Below are 22,484 nucleotides of genomic sequence, written 5' to 3' on the forward strand. Positions count from 1 at the left end.
AATAACATTTGAATAATTTGAATTTGTTGTCTTTATGTTTTTATTTGCAGGTTTTTCAAAGAGACGAGTCACAGCTATGAAGAAACGTTTTACATCTCTTCTCTAACAATAGATCATATTCCCACGAGGGCCATGTTGTGGTGACATCACGCTCAGGGTGGGCGACCTCTCGTTATGTTTCAGGATACGGTCGTGTTTACGTCACTAATCTGAGCACTGGTTTGCAAAAACTGAATCTGTGAAGTTGTGTATTCAGATTTTCATCAATCAGGAAGCTTATTGTAAGATATGATAACAACGAGAGGTCGCCCACCCTGAGTGTGACGTTACCACAACATGACCTGAGGAAGCTGTGGTGTGTGTGTGTGTGTGTGTGTGTGTGTGTGTGTGTGTGTGTATGTGTGTGTGTGTGTGTGTGTGTGTGTGTGTGTGTGTGTGTGTGTGTGTGTGTGTGTCTGTGTGTGTGTGTGTGTGTGTGTGTGTGTGTGTGTATGTGTGTGTGTGTGTGTGTGTGTGTGTGTGTGTGTGTGTGTGTGTGTGTTGTGTGTGTGTGTGTGTATGTGTGTGTCTGTGTGTGTGTGTGTGTGTGTGTGTGTGTGTGTGTGTGTGTCTGTGTGTGTGTGTGTGTGTGTCTGTGTGTGTGTTGTGTGTGTGTGTGTGTGTGTGTGTGTGTGTGTGTGTGTGTGTGTGTGTGTGTGTGTGTGTGTGTCTGTGTGTGTGTGTGTGTGTGTGTGTGTGTCTGTGTGTGTGTGTGTCTGTGTGTGTCTGTGTGTGTTAGTGTTGATTCTCACCATGCAGACACATGGAGTTATAAAGGACCAGCACCATTTCATCCAGGGGAACGGCCTGTAGCCAATCATACGAGCTATATCGTCCATGAAGCGGTCAGCACCTGCAACCAATCAGAAACAACAACAAACTCCTCATTATCACCTTTTAAAGCCCTCCATCACCTGGCTCTCCCCCTACCTCTCTGAGTAGTTACATACTGTGTGTGTGTGTGTGTGTGTGTGTGTGTGTGTGTGTGTGTGTGTGTCTGTGTGTGTGTCTGTGTGTGTGTGTGTGTGTGTGTGTGTGTGTGTGTGTGTCTGTGTGTGTCTGTGTGTGTGTCTGTGTGTGTGTGTGTGTGTGTGTGTGTGTGTGTGTGTGTGTGTGTGTGTGTGTGTTTGTTTCATACCATAGACCCAGGCAACTACTATGCATTCCCAGAATGCTTGCCACAACAGAGTCATCCCGCTGGCCGAGTAATAATCAAACAACTGGAAGACGTACATCCCTCCCTGAAGAGAGAGAGAAATAAATTGTTGAAATCAAAGCTGCTTCTTGTCTGAAGTATTTCTCTCTTTTTGTTATTTTGAATCTTCACATCATCGTTCAGTTTGTACGTCACCTGCGTCAGCATGGACAGGTCGATTATGAAGCACAGTAAACAGCAGATCGCCACGGCTATCTCTCTTTTGTAGCGATGGAACTGCTTTCCAGGAAAAAGATCCAGAATTCCAGTAACGAAACCCTCCACCCCGACAAACTGGAGACACAGAGGGAGGGGTCACACGGGGGGGGGGGGGTCACAAAGATTAACAACAAAGAGGTAAAGCACTGAGAGACATTTCTGTTACAGCTCAACACAGGACACACACTACTCCAGAGATCAACGAGGGGACACCAACATTTACAAGATATCAGTTCAATTACAAAGACAGACAACAAAGGGTTAAAAGAGCCTCAATCAACAAATGCAAGTTAAGATAAGTGGTTTGAGGGGATCGCTACGAGGTCGTCTTTTAATCCACAAAATGATCCAAATGCAACGACTCTGATGGATGGAAGTGAGAGAGGACTCACCTGACTGTCGAGTCCCAGCAGCAGCAGCATGAAGAAGAAGAGCGCCGCCCAGAGCGGAGCCACCGGCATCAGACTGACCGCCATCGGATACGCAATGAAGGCCAGACCCGGACCTGAAACACACCAACACACACAGGGACACACACACAACACACACACACACACACACACACACACACACACACACACACACACACACACACACACACGTTAGAGTCCTAAAGAGTTGGGACGTTGAAACCCCAAACAGAAATGGAAAATTATATTCCTGTTTTGAATTTGACATTTTTTTTAAAATTGTTGAGACAGTTGCAACTGAAGACTGTAAAAGTTACACCTGCTAAAACAAAACACCTGCTAGGTAGAACTGTTAACAGGTTAGTAACATTTCACATTAAAGAGGACATATTATACCCCTCCTCCACCTTTTCAAACAGTCCTCCTCCACCTTTTCAAACAGTCCCCTCCTCCACCTTTTCAAACAGTCCCCTCCTCCACCTTTTCAAACAGTCCTCCTCCACCTTTTCAAACAGTCCTCCTCCTCCACCTTTTCAAACAGTCCTCCTCCTCCACCTTTTCAAACAGTCCTCCTCCTCCACCTTTTCAAACAGTCCCCTTCCTCCACCTTTTCAAACAGTCCTCCTCCTCCACCTTTTCAAACAGTCCCCTCCTCCACCTTTTCAAACAGTCCTCCTCCACCTTTTCAAACAGTCCCCCTCCACCTTTTCAAACAGTCCTCCTCCACCTTTTCAAACAGTCTCCCCCTCCACCTTTTCAAACAGTCCTCCTCCACCTTTTCAAACAGTCCTCCTCCACCTTTTCAAACAGTCTCCCCCTCCACCTTTTCAAACAGTCCCCTCCTCCACCTTTTCAAACAGTCCCCCTCCACCTTTTCTAACAGTCCCCTCCTCCACCTTTTCAAACAGTCCCCCTCCTCCACCTTTTCAAACAGTCCCCTCCTCCACCTTTTCAAACAGTCCCCTCCTCCACCTTTTCAAACAGTCCTCCTCCTCCACCTTTTCAAACAGTCCTCCTCCACCTTTTCAAACAGTCCTCCTCCTCCACCTTTTCAAACAGTCCTCCTCCATCTTTTCAACAGTCCTCCTCCACCTTTTCAAACAGTCCTCCTCCTCCACCTTTTCAAACAGTCCTCCTCCATCTTTTCAAACAGTCCTCCTCCTCCACCTTTTCAAACAGTCCCCTCCTCCACCTTTTCAAACAGTCCTCCTCCTCCACCTTTTCAAACAGTCCTCCTCCATCTTTTCAAACAGTCCTCCTCCACCTTTTCAAACAGTCCTCCTCCTCCACCTTTTCAAACAGTCCTCCTCCATCTTTTCAAACAGTCCTCCTCCATCTTTTCAAACAGTCCCCTCCTCCACCTTTTCAAACAGTCCCTCCTCCACCTTTTCAAACAGTCCCCTCCTCCACCTTTTCAAACAGTCCTCCTCCACCTTTTCAAAAAGTCCTCCTCCACCTTTTCAAAATGAAAACATCTGTGCTGTGCTTTGGTCAGAATATAACATGAATCAAGCACCAGAGGAGGTTTGTGACCCTGTATAAACCAGCTCTCTCAGAACGCTCCGTTTTGGTGTGTGTGGTCTCTTTAAATGGAATGACCCCCCCCCCCCCCCTCACTCCTCTGTAGAGAGAATAAAAATGGCCGACCTGCTCAAAAGTTTTGTTCTAGGCTGGGGGTGGAGTCCATGGGTGGAGATACCAGAATCCCACTGTGACATCACAAGGAGAGCACATTTGAAACAGAGCTTCTCTGTGTTGTAAGACTTATGCAGACTACAAAACAAAGGACTGGATGGTTTACTTCACATGTTGGAGCGGATTTTTTGCAGGCAACACTGATGTAAATCACTCGGGTTAAACTTTGAATGTAAATCATCTTTTGGAGTATTTCAGCATTCGTGTTTCCTACTTTAACTCTGAACTCCTCACATTCTTATGTTTGAAAAAGAGGACGATGTTCTGAATGAACCTGAGGACTGTTTGACTTCAGTCAGTAGCTAACTCTATGTTTATTAATAGCTCTGAAGCACATGATGTGCACACACACACACACACACACACACACACACACACACACACACTTGGTCTCTCCACTGCAGTGCTCAGACTGTCTCACATGTTTTCATTTCTCTTTCTGTCTCTTCCGTATTCTTTTTCTAATCACATCCGCTTTGAAGCAGCAGCTTCAGTCTGACCGATGTTGTTGTTGTTGTTGTTGTTGTTGTTGTTGTTGTACATGAGTGAGATTAAATATGTTTTTATGTTTGTGTGTCAATGAAATGAGAGCACCTGATCGGCGTGAGATCATTAATCTTTTTTATTTTAAATCCATCCGCAAAAAGAACAAATGCAAATCCAATTTAGTGAATCCTGCGCGACACGTTTACACCGGTTTAAAGGTCTTAGTACCCCGAGTGTGTGGTGTGTGTGTTTGTGTGTTTTGTTTGTGTGTTCAGCACTAACTGAAGGATTATTTAAACTTTCACCTCCTGACATGTGACTCAGACAAAGCACAGACTAAAAGTACAGATGGTACCTTTAATCAGTCGACTGATCTTCTGAGTGTTTCAACACTAACAGTTTGTTACTGGAATCATTTGATCTTCTTGTGCAACATCTGCAGCAGTGTAAACATGCAGAGGGCAGCGTTGTTGACTCAATGACTAAACATTCAGTTGTTCAGTAGCTGCTGCTGCTAACGAGTGTCTGCAGAACTATTCCTCTAAAAGAGAGAGAGGTTGCTCTCTGAACGCAACAATCTGTAACTCCTCCCCCTTTAAACAGTCGTTTCAAAGTCGCTCTTATAGAACAATAACTTCCAACAGGGAGAATGGGAGAAGGAAGATAAGAAGACAGGGAGAGAGAGAGAGAGAGAGAGAGAGAGAGAGGCAAGCGAGGAGCAGAGTGAACATCCTAGAGATAATATTCAGAAGTTGTCTCATGTTTAGTGGGTACAGGAAGTCATCGTACCAAAGTCATGTCTCAGGTTTAAAACAAAAATATAAATAAATCCATCTGACACCAAAAAGTCGTCTCTAAAAATGGGCACAGGATGTTGGCAGAGTCTTATTTCCTCAAAATCCATAACGTGTCAGTCTACATGGTTCTGTGAGGGGGGGATAGTGGGGGAGGCAGCTGTACTCAGAGACCTTTGGTGGGCGCCATTCGGAAAAATCTGTGATATCGAGTAAATCAGACTGATTAGTGACTAAATGTGCAGAAAGACCATATATGAGATATCAAGTAGAAGTTTAAAGAAGGATAAAAGTGTTTTTAATACTTGGCTCTGCTGATAACAGCGAGGACTTCAGGATGATGCTTCTGATTAGAAACTTTGAATTAACTTAAATTTGAATTTGTTGAAAGGCTAGTCTCTGTAGCTGTAGCTGAGAGTTTCTGGAAATACTGAACATTTAAAAGTTCCTCCAGAAAATAAAGAAGCTGAAAGGGGTTAAAGAGCTAAGTAAAGTTTCATAGATGGAGCTTTGATGAGCCTCTCAATCAATTAGATTTTTCTTAAAGGCTGGTTCCACATAAATAAATCATAAAGTGTGTCCTGTGTAAATGTGTCTCTGAGTCCTGACTGTCTACAATGAGGGAGAAGCTCGAGTCCCGCTGGCTGTGTTGTTGTCAGAGCCGTGTTTACATGGACGGGACCGGCCGGCTCCTCCCCTTGTGTATAAAAGCTGTTTTAGTCAAGAACTAGAGAGAAGTTGTTTTGGTTTCATGCTGGTGCTCAAGGGCGACATCTACTGGATCTAAAAGTCACATATTCTTCTTTTAAATAAAAGATTGTTGTTGATCAAATATCTGAAAATGTTGAATTACTTCCTGAAGCAAGAGATTCTGATTTCATTGCCAAGTACTAAACAGCTGATTCAAGCTAATAAGTTAGTATGGTAGAGACGACGTCTTTCTGCTGATTGGGTGACCTAAGGAAACAGCTGCTGCTGTGTCTGTGTGTGACTTTTACCTGATTCAGCGACCTGCGAGATGTCGACTCCCTGCTCGTTAGCCATGAAGCCCAGGATAGAAAACACGACAAAACCAGCAAAGGAAACTAGTTCCACTGTTTATCAGAGCCAAGAGGAAAGCGTCTCTGCAGAGAGGAGAGAGAGAAACTCAAAATTAACACTTTTCAAATCAAGTATCTCCTCTGAAAATAACTCTGTGAGTCATGACTGTCTACAATGGGTGTAACACCCGAGTCCCACTGTCTGTGATGTTTTCAGAGTTTTCAGAGTCCTATCTTCAGTTTGTTTACATCGTCGGGACGGCCGGCTGACTCCTCCCCTCGTGTATAAAAGTTGTTTAATTGAGGGACTAGAGAAAAGAAGAATAACATACTGTACTCACTGCTTAACTGTGTTTCTAGATCACGCTCATTTCAGGTAAATTTACATGCAGTGTGAAGATACCAGCATAATAAAGATCGCTAGCATTAGCATGCTAACACAACAATGCAGCGCCAGTTGTTTTGGTTTCATGCTGGTGCTCAAGGGCGACATCTGCTGGATCAAAACATCACATATAAAGCCTTTAATAAGACAAAATGCTTAATACCTGAAAATGTTCCAGATAATCAGACATGAAGCTTCGAGTGGTTTTTTAAGGGTTAAGGATTTGATTTAAGGATGTTTTGTTGTGGTGTGTGAGGTCTGGAGTTTAGGTCCTCAAATTGGAGGTTTTAAGTGAGGGTCCTCACATGTACAGATAGACAGCCATGTCTGTGTGTGTCGTACTTGTAGCAGTCGTTGTTGAAGCGGTTGTAGCTGCCCAGAGCCGTCAGAGCGCCGAGTCGATGCGTACGAGAAAAAGATCTGAGTGCCAGCGTCGATCCACACCTGAGGAGAGATCAGACGTCAGGTCAGCTGTGTGATGCGTTCACTGCCCAGCTCAGACATGGGACATTCAATGTTTTTGACTTTTTACATGAAACAGATAAAAAGAGAAGGAGCCTGACAGGCAGAACTCAGGGCATCATTACCCCTCACTGTGACCTCACCTGAGCCTCCCCCAGTTTGGACCAATCAGGTTTAATGTAAGTACATGATGCCGTTGATGGCTCCGGAAGTGTGACGCCTCTGACCAGCAGGGATGATGAGGACCACGTAGGGGAAGGTCGCCGTGAAGTACACGAACTGAAACACACACACACACACACACACACACACACACACACACACACACACACACACACACACACACACACACACACACACACACACACACACACACACACACACACACACACACACACACACATACACACACATACGGGGTTTATGTTAAAAACACACCTGACACCTGATGTTTATGAAATCACAGATAAAGTATTTTAATAAACCATTCAGGTGTTTCAATTCAATGACGCCCTGTTTTTGTGGGCGGTGGTTAGCGGTGCCAGGTTAGTCATATCAGAAAGTTCTGGACCATGTTGAAACAGGCTCAGGCTGAAACACTGAAACAACAGGTGAACTGATTGACCCTCCACTCCTCCCTCACCTCATTCATCAAACTCTGACACTGACAGGAAAAGGAAAACAGAGGTATGATCATCTACCTCTGAGTCTGATCTGTGGGAATCAGGGCAAAGAAAACAGCCGAGAGGAAACTAAACAAGAACCTGATCTGAACCTGCTGAGACTGTACACACACACACACACACACACACACACACACACACACACACACACACACACAGAAGAATTTGGAGTTTCAGCACCATGGAGAGCGTCTGGTCCCAGGTTGAATCGAGTTGCAGTCAAATCACAGCAGAGAACGTTTTTCTACAAGATACACACACACACACACACACACACACACACAACACTCTCTCTCTCTCTCTCTCTCTCTCTCTCTCTCTCTCTAACTCTCTCTCTCTCTCTCTCTCCTGCTGAGGATCAACAATAAATTCTGTTTCTTTTGGTACTGAGAGTCATGTGAACGCTGCAGGATATGAACTGAAGTATAATAATAACAAACTTCACTCACTCAGAATATAATCAGATATGAGACAACGTCTGCACTGATTAAATCACAGATAAAAAGTTCCTGAGTTAAAGAATAACCTGTGTACGTGTAAAGTGTGAAGCTGTGAGATGTTAATGTTCTTCTTTTACAATGCTGTCGGAATTATTTTATCTTCTGTTAAACTGAAGGACTCTGTCCGGAACCATTTCCTTCTAAAGTCATAAAATATATCTCAATAAGATTAAAACAACACAAACAAAACAAAACATTCATTAGATTAGAATCCTTTGAATGAAGAAAAAGCTGAAGTTGTATCCATCAACGGTAGAGTTTAAAAAGTATAAATGATGAATGGACTTGAGCTTCAGACTACTCAAAGCACTTTAACACCACAGAACACTACACATTCACACAGTGATGGTAGAGGCTGCTGTGTAAAGAGTCCATCAGTATTAACTCATCCATTCATACACATTCACACACTGATGGTAGAGGCTGCTGAGTAAAGAGTCCATCAGTATTAACTCATCCATTCACACACTGATGGTAGAGGCTGCTGAGTAAAGAGTCCATCAGTATTAACTCATCCATTCATACACATTCACACACTGATGGTAGAGGCTGCTGAGTAAAGAGTCCATCAGTATTAACTCATCCATTCACACACTGATGGTAGAGGCCGCTGTGTAAAGAGTCCATCAGTATTAACTCATCCATTCACACACATTCACACCCTGATGGTAGAGGTTGCTGAGTGTGTGTGTGTGTGTGTGTGTGTGTGTGTGTGTGTGTGTGTGTGTGTGCAGGTATGTCAGAGAGATAAAAACATTCTTCTCCACACATGTGCGGTGTGTTTGTTCACAGCAGCAGTTTGCATGGCAGCAAGTCGTTTAAAACCCACTGAATGTGAAGTAAACAACACGTTCTTCTGCTTGTGTTTCTGGTGGATTTATTATCCAGCTGAACTCTTTCTGTCCCACATCAACACATCGTGAATCTGTACAACCAGAGCTAAAGAGATGCACTCTGTGAGTAGTTACACACACTAAGATGTTCTCATAGTCCACTGCACAGCTCCTACATTACACCTTTTGTACATTTTGTGTTTTTTATTTTTTATATTTTATTTTTTATTTTTTATATTTTATATTTTATATTTTATATTTTATATTTTATATTTTACATTCTGATTCTGAAAAGGTTTTAAGTCAATAAAAAGGCAACGCGTACTCATCCAGCTTTGAGGATTGCAAGCGGGTTTAGAATCCTTTAAGAATCAGGACCTATGTTTTATCAAACTTCTTCCATCCAGTTATTCTATAAAGCAGGCGTGCAGATTAAACACAGGTGTAGGTGTGATCAGCTGATCAGTACATATAAAGCACAGTGCTCATAGTGTTCATGTCTCTCAGTCACGTCCCACTGCAGTCACTGCTGCCCTCCCTCTGATCGACCAATCACAGCCTGCTACCTCACATCCCCCACACTGTCCCTCCTCATCCCCCTGCACTGTCGTAGCCATGGCAACGCTTAGCCTGCCATGTGACAGCGGTGAGTACGAGTCTCATCGTCACGAGCCGATGAAACACACACACACAGACACACAGACACACACACACACACACGCAGCTGTATGGTCCCATTTGGAGGTTGTGGCTTTAAAGGGACAGTCTCAAGTTTTTTCATAATAGACTGGATGCTGGAGGACGCTGTTAGCTTAGCTCCATCAAAGGAGGAGAAAAGTCGACCTTTAAAATAATGACACTAACGGAGCTCCCTTTTCATTATTCCTAAAAAGTAAAAAAAAAAAAAGTGCAATAAAATTAAAGAAAGAAACATTTATATATTTTCTAGCTTTCTTCTCTGATGTGATGCAGCAGACCAATTAGCTGTCAGGTGACCTTTGACCTTCAGCAGTGTTATGTAATTGAGCGGGAGCCCAGCTGTTAGCTCACTGAACCACCTGACAGTCAGTTTTATGCTCTGCGTGCGTGTGTGTGTTTGTGTTCTTGATTTAATGACATTGTGGGGACACAATACCAGACTGACCTTGTCGGGGACACAATATTTTATTTTATAAATTGATTTATGATTTACTGGAAGCGGCAGTAGCTCAGTCTGTAGGGTTCAGACCAAAGTCTGGAAGTTGGTCTGGTAGCTGGAGAGGTGCCAGTTCACTTCCTGAGCACTGCTGAGGTGCCCTTGCTCAAAGCACCAAATACCTACCAAGCTCAGGAGCGCTTGCTGTGTGCAGCCTCCTCACTCTGACTTGTGTGTATATTTCAGCCTGTGTGTGTGTGTGTGTGTAGCATGTTCAACAACATAGTGGGAAACAAAACGCAAACAAACAGTAGAAATATGTGAAATGGTGTTCATTTGTTTTTGCATTACAGTTACCATGAGCGCAACATTTAGCAAACCAGACTCATGTTGAACAGCCATCTGACACAACTGTGTTGATATGTGATGTATATTTAGTTTCTTATGTTCGACAGGGACCATGCACAGAGTTAGCTATGGCCAATGTCCTTAAACAGCATGTACCTTCCCAGTGGATTTGACTCCTTTCCAGACGCAGAAATAAACCATAACCCAGACGGCCATCAGACACAGCATTAGCTCCCAGTTAAACTCTCCGACATCATCCAGACCAGTGGAGATGTTCAGCACCTTGTTCCTGCAGAGAAAGGAGAAAGACATTTACATCACAGCCTGAAAACATTCAAGATTTACAGAACTTTTTTAGTAGTTGCCTTGGGATGTACTTCACTTAGCTTAGCATTAAGACAGCTAGCAGGGAGAAACAGGAAGCCAACATGAAAGATCCTGAACATTAAAGAGGACATATCATCCCCCTTCTCCACCTTTTCAAACAGTCCCCTGTGGTCTAAATACCAGGGGAGGGGAGTGGATTTCTTTTACCAGAATCCCACTGTGACATCACAAGGAAAGCACATTTGAAACAGAGCATTTTTCTCTGTGTTGTAAGACTTATGCAGACCACAAACAAAGGACTGGATGGGTTTATTTCACATGTTGTGGGTCAGTAGACACTCAGGTTACCCAGATATATGTTCAGAAACACTGTAGAAGTGGATTTTTCATAATATGTCCCCTTTAACAACTTCTGTGTCATGCATTTTAGGCTACTCAGCTATTAATGAAACCCTTATCAAGAAAAGCAGTCATACTGTAGGTCGCATTTAAATTGCAAGGATACACATCTACAATCATGCCAATATCAATTATCAGGATTTTATTGAGGGCAATGAGGCTTATCAGAAGGTTGCTTCTGCAGAGTCTATATAAAGTCCTGATAATGGACATTTCAAAGTACACTCTCCAGCTAATACTAAGGATACTTGCAAAAGAAAAAAAACACAAGACCACTGATTTAATGTTTCCATGCATTTTGCAATCATATGTAGACTTCGAGCATTTGAGTATTCACCAAGACAAGGGTGTTATATCCTTTGTATTGTGTTCAGAGAGGCGGCACTTTAACCACGTCCTTGGTTATCTTAAGGTTTGGAACGATCAGAAGAAAAAGATGTAAAAGAGGATCATATTCCTTTATTCATTAACTCTATTATCCTCGTACTGTCTTATGCAATCCCCTGTCTGTCAGAGCTGCTGACCTGGCATCGGTGAACTCCGTCACCTCACAAACATTTTCACCTTGTTAACAGCCAGCTTTAACAGTTATTATAATTTTCATTATGTTAAATCTGGCTGTGCTTCAGTTTGGACATCCCTTTTCCATATATAAGAATTAAAAGACTTCTGAAGAATAAAGCAAAGTTGCTATTTACCAAATGATTTTAGGTATTATTTTGTGTTTGTGAAGTTGATGTCCCTGGGGGAGGGGTAAAAACATTTTTTTTTAAACATTATATTAAAGTCTGTGGTTCCCAGATTTTAAAAGCTCTTTCCGGAAAAAAAGAGAGTTCAGGTTTCAAGTTCAGGTCGACCTGCTTCTACTTTTATTACTGGAAAGGCAGCAAAGGATATAGAGCCTTTAGTGAAGAAAATTATGTGGTATATTATTAAGATTCATACAGAATTTTGGGGTTGATCTGGAAATCCGATCTGATCCACGATCAAAATCCAAGATCCGATCCAAACCGTAGGATTTGTGATGTGTAACACCACTACTGACAATACAATATTACAACCGCAGACAAACAGGGATGAGTCAGATTAAAAACAAGGACAATATTTTCCTATGACTCGGTGGTTACTGTTTTGGCCGACATCAAGTCCTATATAAAGAAAATAAAAAAGAAGTAACAGATAACTGGTGTTTTTCCATGTTTTTCTGTTGCAGAGGAAGAAGATGTATCAGGCTGTGACACACACACAGTACGGGTTTATAGATGAATCCTCTATTGGATTGTCTCTGAGCATGAGATTCTTTTAGAAGAAAAGTCAGTCAGGGATATCCTTTAAAATCAGTAACTAAAAAGATGTAATTTAATAACTTTTTCCCCTTTACCATAACTTCAGCACTTCTATTTATATTTTCCAAACAGTTGGAATAAAAGTGTTTGTAATAATAACATCAGTCACTTGCACATGGATGATTTGCAGAGAGAAACTAGAATTACAAAAACATGTAATTTCCAGATGTAAGCAGACGGGTCAGGCCCATTCAAACTGGTGCTGAGAGGATTGTTTTTTAACATATTCTTCCATCCAAAAGATCCAAAAGTCACAGCATGAGATCAGTTTACAACGACGACAACTCAGGTACATCCTCGTTAATCATCAAACTCGTTAATGGTCCGCCCTGATTCAACTCATACGGTCTGCTCGACGATTGGTTCGTGCAGTATGAAGAAAAAGAAATTAATTGTGAGCTTTGGTCATGCGTCGCAAATGATTCAGAAGTACAGTTTTAGACATTCGACCATGACTTCTATCTGATTGTACGGTGTGTGTCAGGCTTAATATGAAGCAGAATTAAGTTGAAGTACTTTCCAGTTAAAAATGTACGATCGGGAAACATTTCAACCCAAGCTAAAATCAGTTAAATACCTGAAAATAATGTGAAATCATCAAAACAACTTCACCTGTCTAATCAGGGCTAACCCTCTCTCAGAATAAGACCCGCCCCTTGATTCTTAACCCACCAACCAGAACAAAACAGAAGCACAACTCACTCCCAGAACTCGATGATGGGCGATCGAGCCTCAGCCAGCTGGCCGCAGGTCAGGTTGCCGCTGATGGTGGTGTTGGCAAGGCTGGCATTGTTGCAGTCCTGGTGTCGGAAGATCTCGAGGCAGCTGGGCGTGTTCCATTCGTTGTCACAGGTGGACCAGGGGAGGGTGGCGTTAAACGATTTGATCAGGTAGTAGAAGCCCCACGCCAGCACCATGATGTAGTAGGTGTTACAGAAAAACACGATCACCATGGAGGCATAACCCAAACCTGAGACAGAGGAGGACATGACACCATGAGATCCGGAGAATCTGCTGAGTGGCATCAACTACAATGAGGGGGCGTTCATTTTGCTTACACTGCAGAAAAGTTCAGAAAAAGATATCATTCAACCTTACAGTAAGAGTCTAAATAAAGACAAAACCCTCCTAGGATTATACACAACAATCTTACAGGAGAACTCATATGGATAATTCAGTTACCAAGATTGTAGATCAAGCTCAAGAATTCAATAAAGATGTTCCTTTTTTATGTTCTCTTTCTATAAACAACAAATCAGCATGAGACCTGAAATCTCATCTGTCCTCTTCTGGCTATTTAAAAGTAAAATAAGTGGTTACTTTGCCTCAATAAACTGTAAAATCTTTGTGAAAGGGCTTAAATCATTCTCAGACATTGAAATATAAAGTTGGGTATCATCTGCATACAATGAGAGTCCCATTTAAAGTTACACATTCTTTTAAAGAGGTTCAATGTTTATAGTACATATTTGGGCTTTTTTTGTGTGTGCCTTTAATGGAGAGATAGGACAGTGGATAGAGTCAGAAATCAGGGAGAGAGAGAGTAGGGAATGACATGCGGGAAAGGAGCCACAGGTGGGATTCGAACCTGGGGCGACGGCTTGGAATACCATAGCCTCATTACATGGGGCGCTCGCATTAACCACTGCGCCACCAGCGCCCCATGTAGTATATATTTTAAACTATAACTTCCCATTCTGTGTAGTGTTACTGGTTTAAATAGAGTCCTAAAAGTTTATGAGCCATATTGCATAAGAGAAATAAAAACAGGAGCTGAAGTCGGCGAGGTCAAGTTGCCCTTTTCTGGTTGATAAACTGGGTCAAATCTGTAAACATGCATTCATACGTTTATGAGCAGCAGTAACACACGGTCACAGATCAACTCCAACTGTACCTGACCTCCTGAACACCTGAACAGGTTATGAGCTACGTGTTTTTCCTCACTTTTTTGTCCAATGGTTCAGGCTAACTCCTCTGCAGACTGTCAGCAAGAAAAGAAGACTTAAAGATCTGTGATAATCAATAAGACTGTGATCCCTGATCATTTCTATTTAACTCTACATGTTGGCTTTTCAAAGCTTCTTTTGAAGATGTTTAAAAAAGGGGGAGGGTGGGGCGCTAATAGCCTAGCGGTTATGATGCGTGCACCATATACAGAGGCTATAGTCCTCAGCGGCCGTGGGTTTGAATCCGGCCTCGGCCCTTTGCTGCATAATATCCCCCCTCTCTACTCCCAACATTTCCTGTCTCTCTTCAGCTGTCCTATCTCATAAAGCCAAAATGTCCCAAGAAGCAGCAAGAAGGCTTTTAATGACATAATTGTGCCCTTAAAGAGCCAGGTTGTTTGGTTAATGTGAAAAGGACTACACAGATCAGTGCTCAGCAATGAAACATTGGAAACATTTGATATTTACGGTTTCATATTGGGGCGGACCTGACATCCTTCCAATTAGATTTGCTAACTCTGTACACACCTCATAGCAAAGGAAAAAAAATGTACTAACTGCAAGTAAGAGAGAAAGGTCTGCACACTGCTCAGATCTCAGTGGGTAATTCTATTTAAACAGGGCAACAGTTTGCACTCTTAATGGCCCGTTGGACTCTGCTTTCCATTGTGGAAAGGAGAGAATCAGGCCCAAAAAACGTCCCTGGTTATGTCGTAGTTTAAACCCTGCTTCAATCTAATTTTGTTTGAAAGGGTTTTTTTTAACCTAAGCGTTCCTCCTTTGCAACATTTAATCAGCACTGCACACCATGTCCAGCACAAAAGATATTTTTAAACAAAAGCCTGCATTCAGCACTGCACCGTCAACAACTTTGTAACTTAATGATCCTTCATGAAACTGTCAGATAAGTTTGAAGCACAAAGACTGGTGACTTCTCTGTGTTCCTCCGGGATGTTTTTAACTCCGCCGACTTTAAGAGCCAGAGGAAGGATTCCTGTTCTCACCAGAACAACTAAAGATCTCTGATTTCTTGATAAGTTTTCTTTTACCCTGCACGGCAGATTATTTCCATTGCTTCCATTCAGCTTCCTCAAAGACAGCGTGAAGCTCTGCTGCCCATGGAGAGTACAAATAAAGTAACCCGAACCTGCAGCTCTCCAAACGCCCTCTACAAGTACTTCTATCTCCAACAGAGAAACTTTGCCCTTAAAGTGTTTTCATAGGTTTCATGTTTTGTTGACAGAATCTGGTTTTGGCTCACGTCTGTCAAACACAAAGACTCAAACACTGACCCAATCTGTTTCTGTTTTATTGTTGCTCTCCAGAGGATGCACTCCTCTCCCTGTTCGTACAAACTTCAACCTGTTCAGCTCCCTACAGGTGAGACTCTAAAGCAGATAAGGACACGTCGACTGTGACACTGTGTCATATAGTGGATGAATGAGCAGGTGGAGTCGAGTAAACGTCACCTGAAGTTTTACACCTTCATTCAGAGTCATGAGCTCACCCGTAAAAGATCACACACCTGATAAACACAAACACAGATATATGAAGGCATCAGGTGTGTGTGTGTGTGTGTGTGTGTCTCTGGTAGTTTTCCGGCCGTGTGTGTTGGCACGTACAGCGGGATCACAGATTATCACCTCGAGATAAACCAGGATGACTCAGAGCTGAATGTGATTCTGCAGAAAGATGTGTTCATTCACTCTCACCTTACTGCATGGGCTTGGGGTCGGTGGTAACATGTGATAACACGGACTCATAAAGACTCAAAGTTGTGTCGACATGCTGGTCGGCGGGTTTACATTGGAAAGCAGCTAATAGACATCTGTGACCGATGTTGAAAAATTTCACAGATTTCACCCAGAAGTCGGCTCTAATCAGAAGATTCTTCACATATTAAAATCTCTTACATGGCCCATTGGGAGCTGAACAGTGCACACTGCAGACTTTCCTGATCTTATTTATTATTTGGCTAAAACGATTGTGTGTCTGAGCGGTGCACCACCCTAACCCCATAAAACGATCTCACTGTAAAAGAAAAAGCCCCAAAAAACATTTTACCAACACTTCCTTACACATCAAAAATCTGTTATTAAACAGGAATGTAGTCTACATTTCTACAATTCACTTATCAGACTCTTTTATCCAAAGCGACGTACATCAGAGAGTAAGAACAACACAAGCAAGGATCTAGAAAAAAGGGAACAATGTCAGTAAGAGCAAACGATCAGCTTTGAGTCTGATTGGACACACAGGTGCTGACAGGAAGTGACCAGAGGCAAAGCACAACATTGAGGGCAGTTCTTGAGAGCTCTAATCAGTATAGAAACCATCTTATAAGTCATCGTTATCAAACAAAAACCATCGTCATTACCATCATCATCATCAATAATATGGAGACCATCATCATTAAGTTAGTAGGTATTCATGAAAGAGCTGGGTCTTTAGCTTTTTCTTAAAGGTGCAAAGGGACTCTGCAGATCACATGGAGTTTGGAAGTTCATTCCACCACCAATTCAGTCATTCTGGGTTTTCTGGTCACCAATCGTCTGCAGTAGTGAGAACATTCAGACAGCTCACCTGCTCCTGTGTGCCATGATGAGAACAGTATGTTTTGAACGGAGACTTGTGGAGAAAGTGTCCTGAGCTGTTTACAATCTAACAAACTGCTCGTCTGTCAGCGCGATGAACTCATCAGTTACAGTTTCACTCCTCAGAGCCAGCACGTCTTTAGACTCTGAGAGCACACAGTGTCGAGTTCAGGCAGCGAGGAAACAGAGCTGTGATGTGAAAATGTAACTGAAGCCTCGCAGGACCAGAGGTCAGAGGGAGACATGAGTTTGACTGAAAGTCTCTGTAGATAAAAAACGTTTCTTTACAGAGCAGCTCTGAGACGTTTTATTATGTTTCTTTTAGCTGAATCAGACTCAAAGAGACTGAAAGATGTTTGAACTGAGAAGGGTTTTGCGTACTGTACCTTTAAAGAGCGGAGCGATGTTCCACACGTTGATGCTGCCGGCCTTCATGAACTGTCCCAGGGCGATCTCCAGGAAGAAGATGGGGATCCCTCCGACAAAGACAACAATCATGTACGGGATCAGGAAGACGCCTGCGGGACGAGACAAGGTCACAATGTTTTAAATCAGACTGAATAAATCACACAGAGTAGATTCATGTAAGGCTGGATAATATACAGCAGCCAGTATGTCCTCCTTCTAACTTTAGATTCTGCTCCTGAATGCTCTAGATTTGTTTGGACCAGAGAAGGTAGGCGCTTTTAAGACACCCCCCCACACGGCTGTTTTGGACGCCCCTCAGTTTGTCAGATATGAGAGCAGTTATCAGGTCAACAGGTGTTGCAGCGATGGAAGCGGTCAAGAGAAGTGGTTCAGATAGAAGTGATTGTACCCGACCTAAAAAGCCTCTGCATGTTTCTAATAAGCTCCACGAGCAGAAACGTGCTCAAACTAGGATCAATATTGGAGATGCTTTTGAAAAATGGAGAGAGGTTAGAACACAGAAAGGTTTACAGACCCATGCAGAGCTGGATAAACACTGAAGCTTCAGAGTCCACCACATGGTGACCTGAGTGAGCATCCACTCTAGAGAGGGGGGGGGGGGGGGACAGCTCTCTATGGTGTTTAGAATTTAGACTGCAGTACACATTTGAAACACTAGGTGTCAGAGTTACATACTGCTCCTTTAATTCTGCTCGACTTTAATAAGTCAGAGCCTCTCGGTGGGTAATTTGGGTCTCATGTTTATTTCAGCAACATCATGAGGAGAGATTTATGTAACTGACGAGGACAGACGTGAATCTTCCTTCGTCCTCTGAGAGGAGTTACAGTCTCATTTTATCTCTTTAATCATTTTTAATTCAAATTTTAATCCCGTCTTTGTCTGAACACACTGAAGGACGAGAGGAGGAGAGAGGACGGATTTACACCCCGTTTATCTCGGAGGGAAAATGTTTGGACACCGAAACTGAACAAATGTGGAAAGATTAAAAACTGTGGAGGGATTTATCGTCCCACTGCTCCTCACAGGGAAGTGTTGTTTCTCCTCTTGAAGTGGTTGTGAAAATTATATAGACTCTAAAAATGCACCGTTAAGTTTCCTGCTTTAAATTTTTTTTGTCTTTCAAAAATGTCCAAATTCAAAATGAGATAAAAACAATGATTTAACTCAAATATCTGTGTTCAAACAAGTCCACCACACAGGACTTTAAAAATAAAAGTGTTAAGATGGAGATGTAATAGTTTTCTAAAGAGGTGGTTCCTAACCTGGGCTCTCTACAATGTTTTAAGTTTGGACTGCAATACCCATTTTAAACATTAGGGGTCAGAGTTACATACTGCTCCTTTAATTCTGTTCGCCTTTAATAAGTCAGAATCTCTCGGGGGGGGAAATGTCGGTCTTCAGAAAACATAAAAACTGCACTTGTTATTAAAGGGAAATGGAATTAAATAAACTGTAATGATGCTTGTCCACTTTGGGCTTCCGTACCTAAGATGTTTATGATACACTGTCTCTTTAAAGAATTAATGAATGAATACTCCTAAAATACCCTCTCTCCCTCACTCTGATGCAGGGCGAGAGACATGAATGAACAATTAGTGATGCTCTCTCTCTCTCTTTCTTTTGTTGTTGGTATTTTAATTACTGTGATGGAAGTCTACACATACATACACACACACAAACACCCAACATGCGGGGGGGGGGGGGGGGCGGGTAACTGGGTCACAGTGCCAACAGGAACTGGTATGAATGGAATTAAACTGGAATGATACTGGGAAACAGGGAGGGAAAATGGGGGAGGAGGGGTGATTATGTGAGCCAGGGGTTACATAACAGAGGCTGCATTTCATACTGCGCTATTATACAAGGAGAGAGAGAGTGAGCGGGCGAGCAAGAGAGAGAGAGACTCCCTCCAATACAATCATCTATAACAGCTGATTATCTAGCATAAACGTTTGGTGGAACTCGAATGCGTTTGCCAAGTTAGTGCAGTTCGTCTGTGTTGGTGTGAAAGCTGTCAATCAAACCCTGGTCAGACCAAACGCCCGGATAGAGACCGCTTGAGAGGGTGGGTCTTCTGGACTCTGGTGCGGTTTGCTTCTAGTAAGAAGCATTGCGCTTTTTTTGGATTAAGAAAGAAGATATGCTCAAAGGTTTTCCTCAGGTCATAATTTATAAAACACTAAAATTGTCTGTAGGTGTGAATGTGAGTGTCTGGTTGTCTTTCTCTATATGTCAGCTCTGTGATTGTGACAGTCCAGGGTGTAACCCCGCCTCTCGCCCAATGACAGCTGGGGTCGACTCCAACCCCCCGCGACCCCTAAAGGGAAAAGTCGTATAGACAATGGATGAATCTACTTTATTAATATTTACCCACACAAATAAAGATATAAATGATGTCTATTCATAACTGAGCCAATTAGATTCTAATATTCTCTGTGACATTGAGTCATAATGGGGGCTACACACACACACACACACACACACACACACACACACACACACACACACACACACACACACACACACACACACACACACACACACACACACACACAGTTCCTGTATTGACTGCTGATGATATGACCTCCTCCTACCATCATTGATGACGTAAGTTAAAATAAAGCTACGCAGGTTAGCATTAGCCTGATGCTAGTCTGATACACACAGTTATTAGGTGTTACCCTTTAGCACAGCTTAGCATGAAAACCTACAAGCTGTCGTGAGTCACAATGCAGCAAGAGAGAGAGAGAGAGAGAGAGAGAGAGAGAGAGAGAGAGACGGGGGAGGGGGCGACCATGCCTGCAGCTCAGTAACGTCCCTCAAAGAAACACACACACACACACTCAGAGCTACGTTGGCGTAATGCCATTAGCTCATCAGTAACTCAGTGATGATGATATTATAAACAACTATATCCTCATCACAGCTGCACACACACACACACACACACACACACACACACACACACACACCTGCTGCTAACAACATAGCAGACTCCTTCCACACATGCTCCTGTTTCATTCATAAAATACCAGAATGTTTCCTCGTGCAGACTCACATGTTGTTATATTTAGACTCTGTTATGTAGCATTCACAGAGAGAGTGATGGTTAAAGGAGAACAACTGAAATTATTTGTCTCTTAAATAAGGTAAAAAACACAGAAATTATAAAAATGCAACAATACTTTAAAAAAGTAAAAGTCATTTATCTCTCATTTATCTTCTCTTAAGTTTTTAGAATCAACAGGTAAGAGGGGGTGAGAGAGTTACACCATCAGAGTCAGGACAGGTGGGACGAACTCGCTCTGCAGAGCCCAGGTGTCACAATGAGCATCACAAAGCAGGTAACAGGTGAATGAGGTGGTGCCCCGCACTGTGTGGTGTCAGCTAACTCGTCGAGCACATGGTTCACTCGGACCTGAAACTGAGACTCGGGACAGAAATAGAGCCACGGCTGCAGTTAGCTCGCTAAGCTGCAGCGCTACACTTAGCTAGCTAAGCTGGCTAATCCAGGGTAAGTCACTGGGCTAAGTATTGCGAGGCTGACAGGGCCGATGACTGAGCACGAGCTTTGACAAAAAGATTTGAAAGGAACACAAAAATATTTCACCAAATGAAAATAAATATTTCTTGAAACAGAGAGGGAAGGATAACGCTACTCGTCTGTGATTGGACAAAACCCAAGGCGTCAGCATCAGTCACACGTAATTCCTGTTAGTATTTCCATTTCTATATATATCTACCATTTCTATTTTCACTGAAAACTTCGGTCAAATAAGCAAAACGTGAACAGGTTATGATGTATGACTAGTGCAGAGGAAAAAATGCAAAATGTTTTTTTTGCGCTTCACAAAATGTTTTTTTATGTATTTCAACTCATATTCAATTTTAATTGTTCCCAAAGGGCGATTCATTTTGCACCAAGGCGTGTTTGCATTATATGAAATGTTTTTGCGCTTCACAAATCAGGAAGTATCAGAAAATATTTGTGCAATTTACCAAATGGTTTTGTATTTTATGAAATATTTTGCTCACTTGTTTTAAGAGTTATGTAAACTTGATTTAAGTTCATGTGGGCAGATCTTCAGTAATTTGACAACCCCTAAAACAGAAAAAGCTTTGGTGTCCCTAGCAGAGGGCCCGGACCCCAGGTTGGGAACCATTAACATATAATAAGTAAAGATTAACGGAGATGCTAGCTTGAAGAATCTGCTGGTTCAGGACACTTCAGCAGGATTTAAATCTTCATTATAATCAGACTGAAAGGAGAATCCCCGTTCTTCCTTTGGTTTGATCTTTAACTCAAAGAGACTTTAAATGTTTGGAGCGTGGAACTGATTAAAGGTTGTAGTGATCCGAATGAAAATCAGCTGTGATTTGAGTTCAGTTCGTGTCCCTGACTGTTGCTAACATATTTGGCTCGTCTTAATCTGATCTCTGCCAAGCTGACCCTGGATCAGCAGGACGCCTCATCACGCCGCTGGATCCAACAGGCTTTAATTAACACTTGAGGGTTTATTTATCACATTAACCAAATACAGCGTGCAGTCAGACTTTCATTAATAACAGCTACATCCTGTTAAAGAAAGTGTTTCTATATAAAGAGTTTGTTCTTTTCATTGATTTTATTTTGTTAAATTACAGAATCAGATTTCTCAGATTTCAGAGATTTAAGTTGCCCAGGGCTGCAACTTAAAATCACTTTTATTTCTGATTTATCCTTCAATTATTCAGTCCAGCAGTGAAGCACCAAAACTTTAAATGATTACATTTTGAAATTTAGATTTATTAAATTTTTAACCACATGTTTAAAATTCCATTATTTCACATTTAAAATAGTTAGGCTTTTATTTTGAAACATCATACTGTCTTAAACTGAGAGTACTTTAATTCCTGTGTGCTTTTATTTTGAAATAAAGTAAGGCCCTTCCTGTAGATGGAAGGTTAGGACAGGAAGTTAAGCCTAGAAACAGGAAGTGGTTAGGGATCCCAAACTGACGTCAAACAGCTCAAAGGAACGGAAACAAAGGTCAATGTGTGATGTCATAAGGTGGAGCTGGGGATCGAACCCGGGACCTTCCGGTTGAGAGACGACCGACTCTTAATCGCGATAAAGAAATAAATGCATTAATATCAGACTTTAATGCTAACAGCTCTAATTTAAATAAATCACTTTTTCATGTGTCGCCTGCTCGTGAAGGAAAACGTTTTAGAGACA

General features: G+C 42.3%; 1 protein-coding gene across 1 annotated transcript in view; it reads right to left on the reverse strand.

Moving 5' to 3' along the window:
• Nucleotides 1-6: 6 nt before the first annotated feature.
• The window catches only part of LOC110003566 (sodium- and chloride-dependent creatine transporter 1), a 29,742-nt gene continuing 7,264 nt past the window's right edge, over nt 7-22,484 (reverse strand). The window contains 13 exon segments of the mRNA XM_065961770.1: nt 7-892; nt 1,178-1,280; nt 1,391-1,528; nt 1,846-1,958; nt 5,837-5,918; nt 5,920-5,962; nt 6,606-6,665; nt 6,667-6,707; nt 6,869-6,958; nt 6,960-7,004; nt 10,381-10,513; nt 12,999-13,266; nt 17,223-17,354. Coding sequence (XP_065817842.1) covers nt 327-892; nt 1,178-1,280; nt 1,391-1,528; nt 1,846-1,958; nt 5,837-5,918; nt 5,920-5,962; nt 6,606-6,665; nt 6,667-6,707; nt 6,869-6,958; nt 6,960-7,004; nt 10,381-10,513; nt 12,999-13,266; nt 17,223-17,354 — 1,814 coding nt within the window. The 3' untranslated portion in view covers nt 7-326.

This window comes from Labrus bergylta, chromosome 12 (genome assembly GCF_963930695.1).
Source record: "Labrus bergylta chromosome 12, fLabBer1.1, whole genome shotgun sequence".
Lineage (NCBI taxonomy): Eukaryota > Metazoa > Chordata > Actinopteri > Labriformes > Labridae > Labrus > Labrus bergylta.